General features: G+C 39.0%; 2 protein-coding genes across 5 annotated transcripts in view; both read left to right on the top strand.

Annotated features, from left to right (window-relative positions):
- The window catches only part of glrx2 (glutaredoxin 2), a 7,230-nt gene extending 4,694 nt beyond the window's left edge, over positions 1-2,536 (top strand). For all 3 annotated transcript variants that reach the window (XM_032527098.1, XM_032527096.1, XM_032527097.1), the window contains exon 4: positions 1,628-2,536. In XM_032527098.1, coding sequence (XP_032382989.1) covers positions 1,628-1,789 — 162 coding nt within the window. In that variant the 3' untranslated portion in view covers positions 1,790-2,536. The remainder of the gene's footprint in view (positions 1-1,627) is intronic.
- Positions 2,537-2,754: 218 nt separating this feature from the next.
- On the top strand, positions 2,755-10,964 carry uchl5 (ubiquitin carboxyl-terminal hydrolase L5). 2 transcript variants are annotated; one of them, XM_032527094.1, is made up of 11 exons: positions 2,755-2,987; positions 3,413-3,476; positions 3,568-3,673; positions 5,217-5,342; positions 6,069-6,130; positions 6,882-7,012; positions 7,253-7,316; positions 7,643-7,745; positions 9,016-9,129; positions 9,389-9,487; positions 10,595-10,964. In XM_032527094.1, the coding sequence occupies exons 1-11, from the start codon at positions 2,912-2,914 to the stop codon at positions 10,637-10,639; spliced, it is 990 nt and encodes a 329-aa protein (XP_032382985.1). In that variant the 5' UTR covers positions 2,755-2,911; the 3' UTR covers positions 10,640-10,964. The 2 variants fall into 2 exon arrangements, with proteins under 2 accessions (XP_032382985.1, XP_032382986.1); XM_032527095.1 differs by lacking the exon at positions 5,217-5,342.
- The last annotated feature ends 1,823 nt before the right edge of the window (positions 10,965-12,787 follow it).

Here is a 12,787-nt window from a genome sequence, read left to right as displayed (position 1 = left end):
CATCAAAATGCGTTGTAACTCACGTTACTGAGATTGTACTAAGTATAATATTACCAATGTGTCATATTACTGTGTTACAGCGAAAAGGAATACATTACTGTCATTGTGTTACTTTTGTAACACTGACATTCAACTCCACCGAAGGGCAGCAACCCGTTGATGCCGCTGTCACGTCTACGTCACCCAGATTGTTAATCTGATTGGTTGACGGACTCTCCAATTGTTTACAGAGTAGGGCTGGGCAATATAGAGAAAATCAAATATACACAACATTCTTGACCAAATACGTTGATGTTGACATTGCAGCGATATTGTATGTTTGACTATTGGTGCTTTAACAAAATGTTTTTTACACAATGAGATTTTTGATAAATTTTCTGCAGAAATGATTTAATGACTTAGTGGGTAAAAGTAAATGATAGAACAGTCTGGTAAGTTCAGAAAATGACACCACTTTACTGTAATGGAGCCTGTACATCCAGGTAAAGACAACACTTACCATAGTACGATATTTTCTAAATCAAAGACAATATTTAGTCTCATATCGCGAGATCGATACATTGCCCTGCCCTAGTACAGAGTCATTTGAGCTATGCCTAATATACAGAGCAGGCTCCCCCGACCAATGCTCAATGTCAAATCTATTGAGCTTGGCTTAGTCTGGTGGAAGCCAGATGAGAGTTTTGGCACATATTACTTAGAATTCGTCACATTAGAGCCAAAAAAGACTTTGCGGATGGCCCACACATTATCACATCAAGTTAATTTTTATAAATTACACTGTGAACTGAATACCAGCGTACGCAATGTTTATACGCAAGGCCCCAGAGCAAGTTGCATCCTTGTCAGACTATAGTCTTTGATGATAGCAAAGATATACAGTTTAGATGAAGGTCACCTTATACAGTGGCGTCCCAAATTGGAGGTTTTTCACTCACAAAATATCTGTGGCTGGGTACAGACATTGGAGAGAGAGAGCACTTTAACTAGACATGTTTTATTTTGGCCTGCCATTAAGTTACTTATGGAATTAACATTGCTTAGCATCACCTGATATGACCCACCAAGCTGGATGCTTTGTGCACTGCTTTTTGCTAATAAGACAGCGAGACTAGAGTTGGTGTATACTGAATCTGGGAAACGTCATTCTGTAAATCCAGTGGTCAGAGTTCAGAGTCACTAACATTCACACACTCTTCACTGCAACATTTTGCTATTTGAAAATTAGAGCCTGGCACAGTAGAGGCTGGCTATTCATTAGCAGACACCGGGCTGTGGTTTCCAAAAGTTCAGTAAAGAAAAGGATCAGATTTTAATCGGCTTTATTTTGGTTGTTACTGATCTGTTAAAATATGCCCAAATCAGCCCCGATACAGAGCCTCAGGATCAGCTCGGGACATCGCTATTGGAAACATGTTGATGAAAGTTAATACAAGTCACAAAAACAAAGTAATTTTTTCCCAAACTTACCTTTTTTAAGAGAAGGTTTAAATGCTGAGCCCCATAGACAGGCTGTAGTGGGAGATAGAGGGCTGCTGCATGAGGATGTCAGGTGCCTCATGATTGACCCGGTTTCTTTTCTTTTTATTTAAAAGAGTTTATGTTATGCCATGATTTGTGTGTTCAGGTGCCGAGAGTCTTCATTAATGGAAACTGCATTGGAGGTGGCTCTGATACCAAACAACTCCATCAACAGGGGAGGTTGCTGCCCCTGATCCAACAGTGTGCCCCGTGCTGTGTGGCCAGCTCCGACGGCTCGGGCAGCGGGCAGTTTGAGGCCGCTAAATGACTAACCGTTCTTGTAGTTTTTGTCAATCCTGTATTCAACAAGTGTTTGCTTGATCTTGTGCTACAAGTTGAACATTGCTTGAGCATGTCTGTTATTTATTTATCAAAGTGCATTGGATACTTGATGTTGGGCTACATACATTTCCATCCAGTGATGTAAACTATTACTATTATTGTTATTATTATTATTAAAGCTGCCATCTTTTAAACAAAACCTGTTAATAGTGGAACTACTTTTCATTTGCTTGGTTGTATTATTGAACAATATTACAGTCATAAAAAAGCACAATCTCTCAGAATTAAACATCATCAAACTGTGAACATCGTAGGATTGTAAATCCTCTCTGAGTGTATCTGCGGTCATTGTTTATATGATTTAGGATTTAAAGGATTACAGCTACTTCTAAGATCTGCACATTTCATTATGCACATTTATTTAAAAATTGCACATTGTTTAGAAATATATATATTTGCAGAGGATACTGTGAAAAAAAGAATCATTTTGTATTTTTTTTTTTTTTACTTCGTCTAAGCATTTTCTATGTCAATGTATCTAATATATTAGCATAATCTGTCTCTGAATTTCTTTAATATTAGTTAAATAGTTGGTTTTACCAAGGTGTATGAACAGCCTAATGAATCATGATACTGATCAGTGATATAATTACAAGATTAATGAGCGTAGGTACGTTTCTTAATACCTTCGAATGTGTTTTTATAATTATTAAAAAATATGAATGAAACTCCATCAGCCTCCCGTGTCTGGCTTTACGTTTTTAGGTTTTTACCGAAGAGTGTTTCATTTGCTACCTATGTCGTTGTAAGCGGGCGGGGGTTGGCTACAGTTCAAAAGAGGGTCATTTTTGGGTCATCGTTTTTAGTTTTCTCTTTGCAAATGTTGATACGTGTATATTTATAAAGCTATTCTTGTTGCCAACATTTTGAAATCATTTGTTTTCAAATATATGTTATTAACCGACGGTATACGCTGTGAAATTAAACGCGCGCCCCCAGATGGCCCACATTGCACCGCATCACGGTGGGGTCACTGCAGTGCTTCAGTGAAATTAGCTCGACTAGAGGCTGTAGTGCACAGTAGGTTGAATAAACAGCATTGTAAAGAATGGCTGGAAGCGCAGGAGAGTGGTGTCTGATGGAGAGTGACCCGGGCGTGTTCACAGAACTGATTAAAGGATTCGGTGAGTGACTAGTTAAACGCTAGCAGCCCATTCCGTGCAACGTTAACGTGGCTATCCGACAGCGCTAGCTAGCTAGCTAGCTAAGGGTAACTTCTTAATTACCTATTGGTTTCCTTTGCAAAAATAATGCCATGAGGATGGAACCAAATATTTTAGAGCCCATGTATTCTAAATAGCCACCCAAACGTTGCATTCGTTAAAAAGTTGCATGTTGTATTGAGAGACGTAGCCGTAACTTAATTAGGCAAGCTAACTGGCTAGCATTACTCAGCGTTCAAAACAACAGCGCGTGAAACCAGCCCTCACTCATGAATGAATTTGTTGTGCTCTGCTGTCAGCCCGTCACTTGGTAAACGTTTGTCAAAACACTTGCTACTACAGGTGTATATCACATGAATATGTGATGCTTTACTTGTCCTTGTCAGGTTGCAAAGGCGCCCAGGTTGAAGAGATATGGAGTATGGAGCCAGAGAACTTTGACAACTTGAAGTATGTTCATATCTGCAGCTTCATTATTTTGCATGCTCTCTCCTTAATATATACGGGCCTTTTTAAATTGACGTTATGTGTTCTGTTCCAGACCAGTTCATGGGTTGATTTTCCTCTTCAAGTGGCAGCCAGGCGAGGAGCCAGCAGGATCAATCGTTCAGGATTCAAGGCTCGACCACATCTTCTTTGCAAAACAGGTATCAGCTTGCTCATTCTATCTATCTATGTATCTATCGATATATATATTACACATCAAGTCTTTTAATATTAGGTAAATAATATTAAGACACTGTTACTTTACAGCTGTAGTATAAATACCAATAAATATGTCCATAGCCAAGAAAAAGTCACCTACTCTATCTGCATTTGTAATCATTTCACGCAACGGTGTCCTTCCAGATGCATTTGACTCAGTGTCTAACTAGTATAGCTTAGGCTCGCACGATTCAGGGAAAAATAATCACGATTGTTTTTTTGTTTTTTTTTAGCTTAGAATTGATTTCACGATTCTCTGCCACCATTTTTTTTCTCACGAAGTGTAATGTTTATTGCACACGTGAACCATGACAAAACCAAACAAATTGGCAGTACCACACATAGATTTATTTTGGCACCTAAAGCACATTGCGCATCACCACAAGCCTGTAAACATAGAGGCTTCAATGAAGAGAATGGAGAGCATTGCAGCTCTTGTGAGCGCTTTAAAACCTATTTTATACAGTCCATGTTTTAAACTCACAGAAGAAAGTAGTAGCGGGCGGCCAGATAGCTCTGTTGGTAGAGCAACCATCCATATATAGAGGTTTACTCCTCGAAGCACTGGGCCCGGGTTCGACTCCGACCTGCGGCCCATAGCTGCATGTCATTCCCCCTCTCTCTCCCCTTTCATGTCTTCAGCTGTCCTGTCGAAAAATAAAGTCTGAAAATGCCCCAAAAGGATCATTAAAAAATGAAGAAAGCAGTAACGTTTGTGATGCAGTCAACTCGTAAAATTAAATGAGAAGTCATAAAAAAAATCAGTTATTTAAAAATGAGGTCATTAACAGGGTGAATCGAGATAGTGATTTTATAACGATCATGCAGGCCTAGTATAGCTCCAAAAAAGGATCATAATGAAATAAAATGAAAACATATTCTCCGTATTTGCTACCTAGTTGCTAACAATGCACTTATATAACTCAGTCATAAGCCTATGAGGTTTTCGTGCAGTTTAGTGTCCCAAATTCCACTACGGCCACGCCAAGACCTGCTGATTGGTTGGGGGTTGGGCATTTGACCTTGAGTGGTTTAGGTTAGGATCATAGACCGTTCATATTAACGGTCTATGGTTAGGATAGCCCATTGGTCAGAGGATAGGACCTGTACAAGTGGGGTTACATTACAAGAAGTGTGGGACACTAAACTGCGCGTATACCAGCCTGTGATATTAGGCACACAACCCAAAACCAAATGTGAGGGAACTTCTCCTTACTATTCTTCTTGCATAATATCAGAAGCTCTCGTTTTTATACGGATGTAAGATTTAACACACCATTCTCAGATTTAAAACTTTTTTTTTTTGCCACACAGGTTTGCAGAAAATTAACGAGTCATAAAATTGGTATCTGTTGCACTTTTTCAGGGTTTGATGATTTAATATACAATGGGTGTAATGTGGTCGTTTTTTAAATGCATCTGCATCAATAAGGGGTTCTTTCATCTGTCCAATTTAATTATTGTGAATTTTCTCTGTGTTTTCAGGTCATTAACAACGCCTGTGCCACGCAGGCAATAGTCAGCGTTCTGCTCAACTGCTCCCATCCTGACATGTTGCTCGGGGACACACTGACAGAGTTCAGAGAGTTTTCACAGAGTTTTGATGCTGCTGTACGTTAATGGAATTTTTCTTTTTTAAATTTATTTACATGTCTACACAATATAGTTTTTTCTTGGTTTATGTTTTTTAAACTATGAACCTTCCCTTTTAACTTAGTAACACAGAGCATTTGGCTGGCAACGCAAATAATAAGCAATACACAATTTTAATCATTCAAAACAAATGTTGAAACTGCTTTCCTTCTGGGAGCAATAATTTATTGCACAACTTGCTATTGCTATAGCAACTTGCCGCTCCATCTTTTAACACTGACAGTTTTATCCTCTTACCTTCAAAACCATGATGACTCAGTGGGCTGTCCCACAAATGTTCAGAAGAACCCGGCTGAACTCATTTTTGAGTTTGTCTTCTCCGTTTATTTGGAAAAGCTCAAAGTAGATAGACTTCTTATGCCAAACGTACTTTGTTGTTTTTATTTATTTCAGTCTAAACCAGTTAAGAAATGGCAAAAATTAATTATGAGGAGAAACAAGCAGGTCTGGAATTGCTACACAAAATAATCTTTTCTAGGCATGATATAGAAGCAACAAATTAGTCATTTGTTTGAAGTAGTACCTTTTTTTTTCTTGCATTGAAAAAAACTAATTTGATGCAAGACTTTTACTAGAAAAAGGAAAGTATAATGTGTCCCATACAGCCTTTCATAACACTGCTGCATCTTTAAGGCAACAGCCATAAACTCCGTATTCTAATCCTGCACCTCCCGCTCTCTTCAGATGAAAGGTTTGGCTCTTAGCAACTCTGAAGTGATCCGACAAGTTCACAACAGCTTTGCCAGGTAAGCTCCTGCTCCTATCATATCCAGCTGCCGGAGAAAGTCTGTTTGATTGGCTTCATGTTATTTTTAGCTCCTCATGCCAATTCTGTGAAAAGTCATTTTTCTAATTATCTAACTGCTTTTGTGAAACGGGCAGATGTGAGGCCGGGTGATTTGTAGGTCATTCCAAAACTTTGTCAGTGCTCTCATGTAATGAATAGAAAAAAAACTGTTGTCACATAAGCGCTTTCACAAAACACTTAGTGTTGAAGGTCCATTTTACTTGTTTTGAAAGCCATGAAGTCTGTCTGTCATGTGTAGGCCAAATTCTTTGGGTGGGCAAAACAGAGAAAGGGGAGGTAGCCTTGCCCCTCATAAGGGGCAAGATTCCAGCTCGGCCCATCTGAGCTTTCATTATCTCAAAGGCAGAGCAGGATACCCAGGGCTCTGTTTACACCTATCGCCAGTTCTAGCCACTGGGGGACCATAGGCAGACTGGTGGAACTCAAATTAATGTTAAAAAGCCTCATAAAGTGACATTTTCATCATGCCATGGGACCTTTTTAACATTTTTAATTTTTGAATTGACAAACATGTTTAACATTCTGTACATCACATTGAGTTACTGACTTGAGTTTTGATTTCTTGGAGCAGAGTCCTACATCCCTACTCTGTTAATAGCCAATACAATAGCATCTACATTTGTTTGTGTAATGCATAATGATTATCTTCTGCTTTGATTGATTTTTTTTATTTATTTATTTTTTGGCAGACAGCAAATGTTTGAATTTGATGCAAAGTCAACAGCAAAGGACGAGGACGCTTTTCACTTTGTGAGCTATGTTCCTGTAAACGGCAGACTATACGAGCTGGATGGACTCCGAGAGGGACCAATTGACCTGGGTAAGCAGAGAAAGACTCATTAGTTAATATTATTTTTATTGCTTTATGGTTCCAGCGCCACAATTGGCAGTTTAATGTTTAAAGTCCCTCGGCGTGAGGTGCTGCTGTGCACAGCTGAATTTAATCTTGTAGGTCGTGGCCCATTTCCTCTAAAACTGTCTGTTTTATGATGATGTACAGGCCCGTTACTGTATATACGGGCACCTGCAGTATTATTTGTTCCTGTCTGTTTTTCACCAGGTGCATGCAACCAGGATGACTGGATCAGCGCAGTTCGCCCAGTCATCGAGAAAAGAATACAGAAGTGAATATCTTTGTTCATTTATTTTTGATGGATCTTAAGTTAACCAAATGCTTTCTATCACGTTAATGCTTTTATTGAATCTCTTTCACTTTTTTTTTAAAACAAGTAGTGAGACACCAACAGCAAATAAGTCAAACAGTACACAGTAATGATTTAACCTTTTTTATCCATTTCATTTGATTAATTTAGCGTTTTTCATTGTTTATAATCTTATAAAGCAAATATAGTATTCTCTGTGTGTATGCAAACCTATTCTGCCAAATCTTTTACTACCTTACATTTCTTGACAGTGTGTCACTTTGTAAAATTGTATTTAACTCTTTCAGGTATAGTGAAGGAGAGATCCGATTCAACCTAATGGCCATTGTGTCGGACAGGAAGATGATATACGAGAGAAAAATTGCAGAGCTCCAGACCCAGCTTACTGAGGTGAGTGGCTGAAAAAGAGCTGAACCCAGTGCACACATGACAACTTTCTCCCTGCTTTGGCGACAAGTGATATGCATCCGATTTCAAAAGATAACCTTGTTGTGCTCAAGTTTTATAAAAAAAAAAGAGAAAAGAAATGCTGCGTCTTTCTTTTCTTTGGGACTCCGTCCAGTAGTCTGATTGTCATGTTAGTCGCATCATATTTGTCAACCACACATGATGTGAGACACAACTGCTCCGGGTTTAATGAAATCTACCCGAATTATACCATCTACCACTGAGCTACAACATTTAGTCCCACTATGGATCATGGAGATCTTAGAATATTATGAAAAGAAGAGACTTAAAGTCAGGAATATGGTGGATCTCAAATAAGCAGTCAAGGAATATTGGTAGTTTTCAGCCCGTGTTTAGTTGACATCACAACTGTTTATCCCTTAAGAGAGGGGCCTTTGCAATGGGTTTTTTAGAAGGAACATTCCAAGCTCTTATGTGTATTAGATTGATCAGATGAGATGATAAGTAAAAAGGAGCCTTGTGTTTGCCTCTCACAGTCATTTGTTGGTTGTCCTCAAGCAATACAGCCAATCAGATAAATTGGCTGTTTGGCCAACAACCGCCGACGTCGTTGGTGCCGGGTGTGCGGGACAGCCGGCAGCATCTAGGCCGACGCCGAACGGCCTGCTGTCAGCTTGGTGTTTTGGGCCTTTAGAGTTACTTCACCCCAAGCTATACATTCTTGTTCTGCTGACCTGCTTATGGTTAAAAGGAGTAGTCTGTTTCACCTGATGTCTGTTACACCTGATGTCACACTCAGCATCATTATTGGGTGTTGTCAGAAATGGGCTCTATTGCACCTGTGACCAACCACACCTACAACTGATTTCAATGTACACTGATCACACCCTGAGAACACATCCGCATTACTGCAGCAAGGTGAAGCATTCAACCACTGGAGGTCAGCAAACACAACATTTAACTTCAACAGTGAAAACAAGGAGTGGGGTTTTCTGCTGCATTAGATTCACTATTGCCATAATTAGTTATTACCAATGAAACTACATTTTACTTATTTTTTTTAACTCAACCATTTTTTATTTATACAGGTAATCTCATTGAGACAGGGTCTCATTCTCGAGAGACCTGTTTAGGACAATGTACAACATCAGTTACAAACAGATTGCTTGATCTACCAAATAGTACATACATACATGTAGGTGGGTGGTGTGTGTGTGTGTGTTAAACCTTTCTTTCTCCCTTCTGTTCTCAGGATGAACCAATGGACACAGACCAGAGCAGCACGTTTCTCAGCTCCATCCAGTCAGAGATTGCCAAGTACCAACTCCTAATTGAAGAAGAAAATCAGAAACTTAAAAGATATAAGGTGGGGTTCTCCTCGACACTACATCCTCTCCTATTACATGCTGTATGCTATGTGACATTGACTGTGATGTGGATGCTGGCATGGTCCATAAGGCTACACTTTATTATTCATGTGGAAAAATGCCTTTTGAATAACCATGAGCACCAAATGTAAAGGCTGTGTTTTCCTCCTGAAGGCAAGATGTCTTTTTGATTTCCTCCGTAGACATTAGTCATGCCCAGTTTTCCCTCACTCTTTGGATTTATGCGTTTTCTCACAGATTGAAAACATCCGACGAAAGCACAACTACCTTCCTTTCATCATGGAGCTACTGAAGACACTGGCAGAGTACCAACAGTTAATACCTTTGGTGGAAAAGGTATTTTCTTTTCTTTCTGTGGCTTTCTTCAACACTACATGCTTTCTATGTATACGTGCCTGGGAAGACTAAAGTACCTTGAAATTAAAAATTGTTTCGGTTATTTATCCTTATTTTCAATGGCATATTTTATAGTTTTTAGGGACTCTCATTATTAAATAATAAAATACTTTTGTCAATGTTGAATGCCTCAAAGTAAAAAACGTAATGTCTAAAAAGCATACCATATCTAGTTAATGAAAATGACTTTGAAGAACTACAGTAATTCAAATTAAATGTCTGCAGGGTGTGTGCCCAGAATTGGCGATTAGAGTCTTAAAGGTCCCATGGCATGAAAATTTCACTTCCTGAGGTTTTTTAACATTAATATGAGTTCCCCCAGCCTGCCTATGGTCCCCCAGTGGCTAGAAATGGTGATAAGTGTAAACCGAGCCCTGGGTATCCTGCTCTGCCTTTGAGATAATGGAAGCTCAGATAGGCCGATCTGCAATCTTGCTCCTCATGAGGTCATAAGGGGCAAGATTTCCCCCCTCTCTCCCTCTGCCCTCCTCAAAAGCTACAGACTCAGAAATGGCACTTCGTGGGACTGGCTCTAGTGGCTGTAATTCTTCACCACGGCTGAATTTTGTGAAAGAGACTTCAGATACAGTATTAGGGGACCACTAAGGTCTATATAAAAGAGACTTCAGATACAGTATTAGGGGACCACTAAGGTCTATATAAAAGAGACTTCAGATACAGTATTAGGGGACCACTAAGGTCTATATGAAAGAGACTTCAGATACAGTATTAGGGAACCACTAAGGTCTATATGAAAGAGACTTCAGATTCAGTATTAGGGGAACACTAAGTTCTATAAAAAAAAAACTTCAGATACAGTATTAGGGGACCACTAAGGTCTATATAAAAGACTTCAGATACAGTATTAGGGGACCACGAAGGTCTATATAAAAGACTTCAGATACAGTATTAGGGAACCACGAAGGTCTATATAAAAGTATCCAAAGAGCACCATGTCATGGGACCTTTAAATACACTTTTCTTCACTAATTCCTGTTTAATTTCTGGACACTAATGAAAATGTTTTTGGTTGTTTTTTCTCGCCAGGCAAAGGAGAAACAAAGTGCCAAAAAAGCCCAGGAGGCCAAGTAAACAACAAACGCTTCAAAAAAGAAGCTCACACACACATGCATCCAGAACCCTACAAGCACCATATATTCACCGAGCCACATAGAGATACTGTTCATCAGCTGTCATATTCATATTAATGACCGTGGATGGTCTGCAGCACTTCCTCACTGTGGCATCCTGTGAATCATCCAGACATCAAGAACTGCACTGCAGGTGTAGCAGAGAGACTGTCCGGCAAAATGCTCTCTTCATGTGTGTCCATCAGCTCTACTGCATGATAGAAGGAAAATGTGCTCAAATTATGTTCTGTGTTATTTTCATAATAAAATGTCTAGATGTTTGTGAATTGGTGTTTTCATGGATAAATTTCCAAAACTGTTTTTTTATTATTTTGTTTTTTACCAATCAGTCAATTATAGACTTAGATAATATATAGATATAATAGATAGATAGATAGATAGAAATTTTTTGACTAAATGCTCCTCACAGACTAAGTAATAGATCTTTGCCACCATCTCCTGGTAAGGTAGAGCAAAAACAAGGGTTGTATTTATATTCCATTACAGAAAGCCATCTGCTAAACCTTTTTTTTTGTCCTGCGTAAACTGTGTTTATATTTAAGATGTAAATCAAACCTTTTAAAAACAACCCTGCGTTCAAATCTGCTTTCAACAATTTGACCTGATGAGACCACACTGACAGACTGCCAAGTCCTTATAAGTGCATCATTAAGAAACGACTGCTGCAACTTTAGTGACGCGTGTGTTTTTAGGGGGCTTTGCGTAGCAGCATGTTGATGTTTTCAACATGGGAGTACTGGCCTCTGCGACCTTTTCTGTAAATCAACTGTACTACACAAAGAAAACTATACTTAGCTGACTTATGGGTCGTGCTTGAACACCTCGTATGTCTAAAGGCCTGCGTAGTGTGATGTATCTACAGTCTGACGACCAAAGTAAAACATAGTCCTTTCTCTATTTCTGGCTTCAGTGCTTACATACACACCTTAAGTACTCCTTGGATCTGATCCAAGTAGTCTGTTGCCAAGATCCTTCATGGCAGCAAATGGAAACCTGCTGGTTTTACTACCAATTCAGAGACAGAGAACAGTGTCTGCTTTATTAGCCCATCTGAGGTCAGGCCACGTGGATGAGCAAACAAAAGTTGTTGTTTTTTTATGGTTACAGTGTTCCAGTTCTTCAGGGTGTTCGGGAATACCTCGAGTATTACTTTCTCACACTTTGTTTTCGTCACTGTTTTATCCTTTATATCTGGCTGAGGTCACACGTGTAGTGAGGCACACAGAGATAGATGCAAATGCTATGCAAAAAAAGGAAGTCTTAAAAATAGCCATTGCCAAAGATGATGTGGAACGGTATGTTTGCTGTGTAGGCCTACTTCGAAGGTCAAGGGAAGTTTATTTGTACAGCTCGTTATCACATACAGTGTCTCAAATGGCAAAAGGCCAATGAATGCAGCGGTTCCACAACAGACGAGGCAAAAAAGTCCTTGGAAAAATAACATGAATGCTGCAAATAATTGCTTAACTAGTCTGTCAAAATGTCAGGAGAATAAACAAAGATGGAAGTGCTTGGTCCGACCAACAGTCAAAACCCAAAAGAATTCAATTTTACAATATTAAACAGAAAAACAAGTTGAAAAACTGAAGCCAGCGACTGTTTGGCATTTTTCTGTTGATAAAGATGATTAATAGGTTTTCACATTTATAATTTATAGGAAAAAAAGGTAGAAGAAAGAAAACAGTTTATATAAAATTAGCCCATAAGAGGTTTATAATACAAGCAAAACCCAGCGTCTATAGCCATGCTAACAGCTCGGTGAGGCTGTACTTTAAACAAAATGCTACTGTCATCATGCTAACAGGCTCACTGATGTCATTTGTTTTGCAGATATTTGGGCATAAAGTAATATAGTGTACAAAGTGACATGTTGAAAATAGTTCAAAATAACAGCAGTCCAACACCACTAACCTCATAAATCATATTTTTTGGTAGAAGTGATATGTCTACATGGCAAATAATTTACTACTAAGTGTTGTAGAAAACCAACAGACCCAACAGTCATGACATGTAAGTGAATCTGTAATTGAAAGGGGCATGTTCCAAATAGTAGCAGGGTTGTGTTCAGTTAGTGAGGTGATTGATTCTG

Source organism: Etheostoma spectabile, chromosome 9 (genome assembly GCF_008692095.1).
Source record: "Etheostoma spectabile isolate EspeVRDwgs_2016 chromosome 9, UIUC_Espe_1.0, whole genome shotgun sequence".
Taxonomy (NCBI): Eukaryota; Metazoa; Chordata; class Actinopteri; order Perciformes; family Percidae; genus Etheostoma; species Etheostoma spectabile.
Note: the sequence above shows the minus strand (reverse complement) of the source record. Positions and strands in the feature narration are given on the sequence as shown.

Coding starts and splice junctions, on each gene's coding strand:
- uchl5 (XM_032527094.1), top strand. CDS start 2,912: ATGGCTGGAAGCGCAGGAGAGTGGTGTCTGATGGAGAGTGACCCGGGC. Junction 2,988..3,412: donor AGAACTGATTAAAGGATTCG/GTGAGTGACTAG, acceptor TGTCCTTGTCAG/GTTGCAAAGGCGCCCAGGTT. Junction 9,130..9,388: donor AGAAACTTAAAAGATATAAG/GTGGGGTTCTCC, acceptor GTTTTCTCACAG/ATTGAAAACATCCGACGAAA.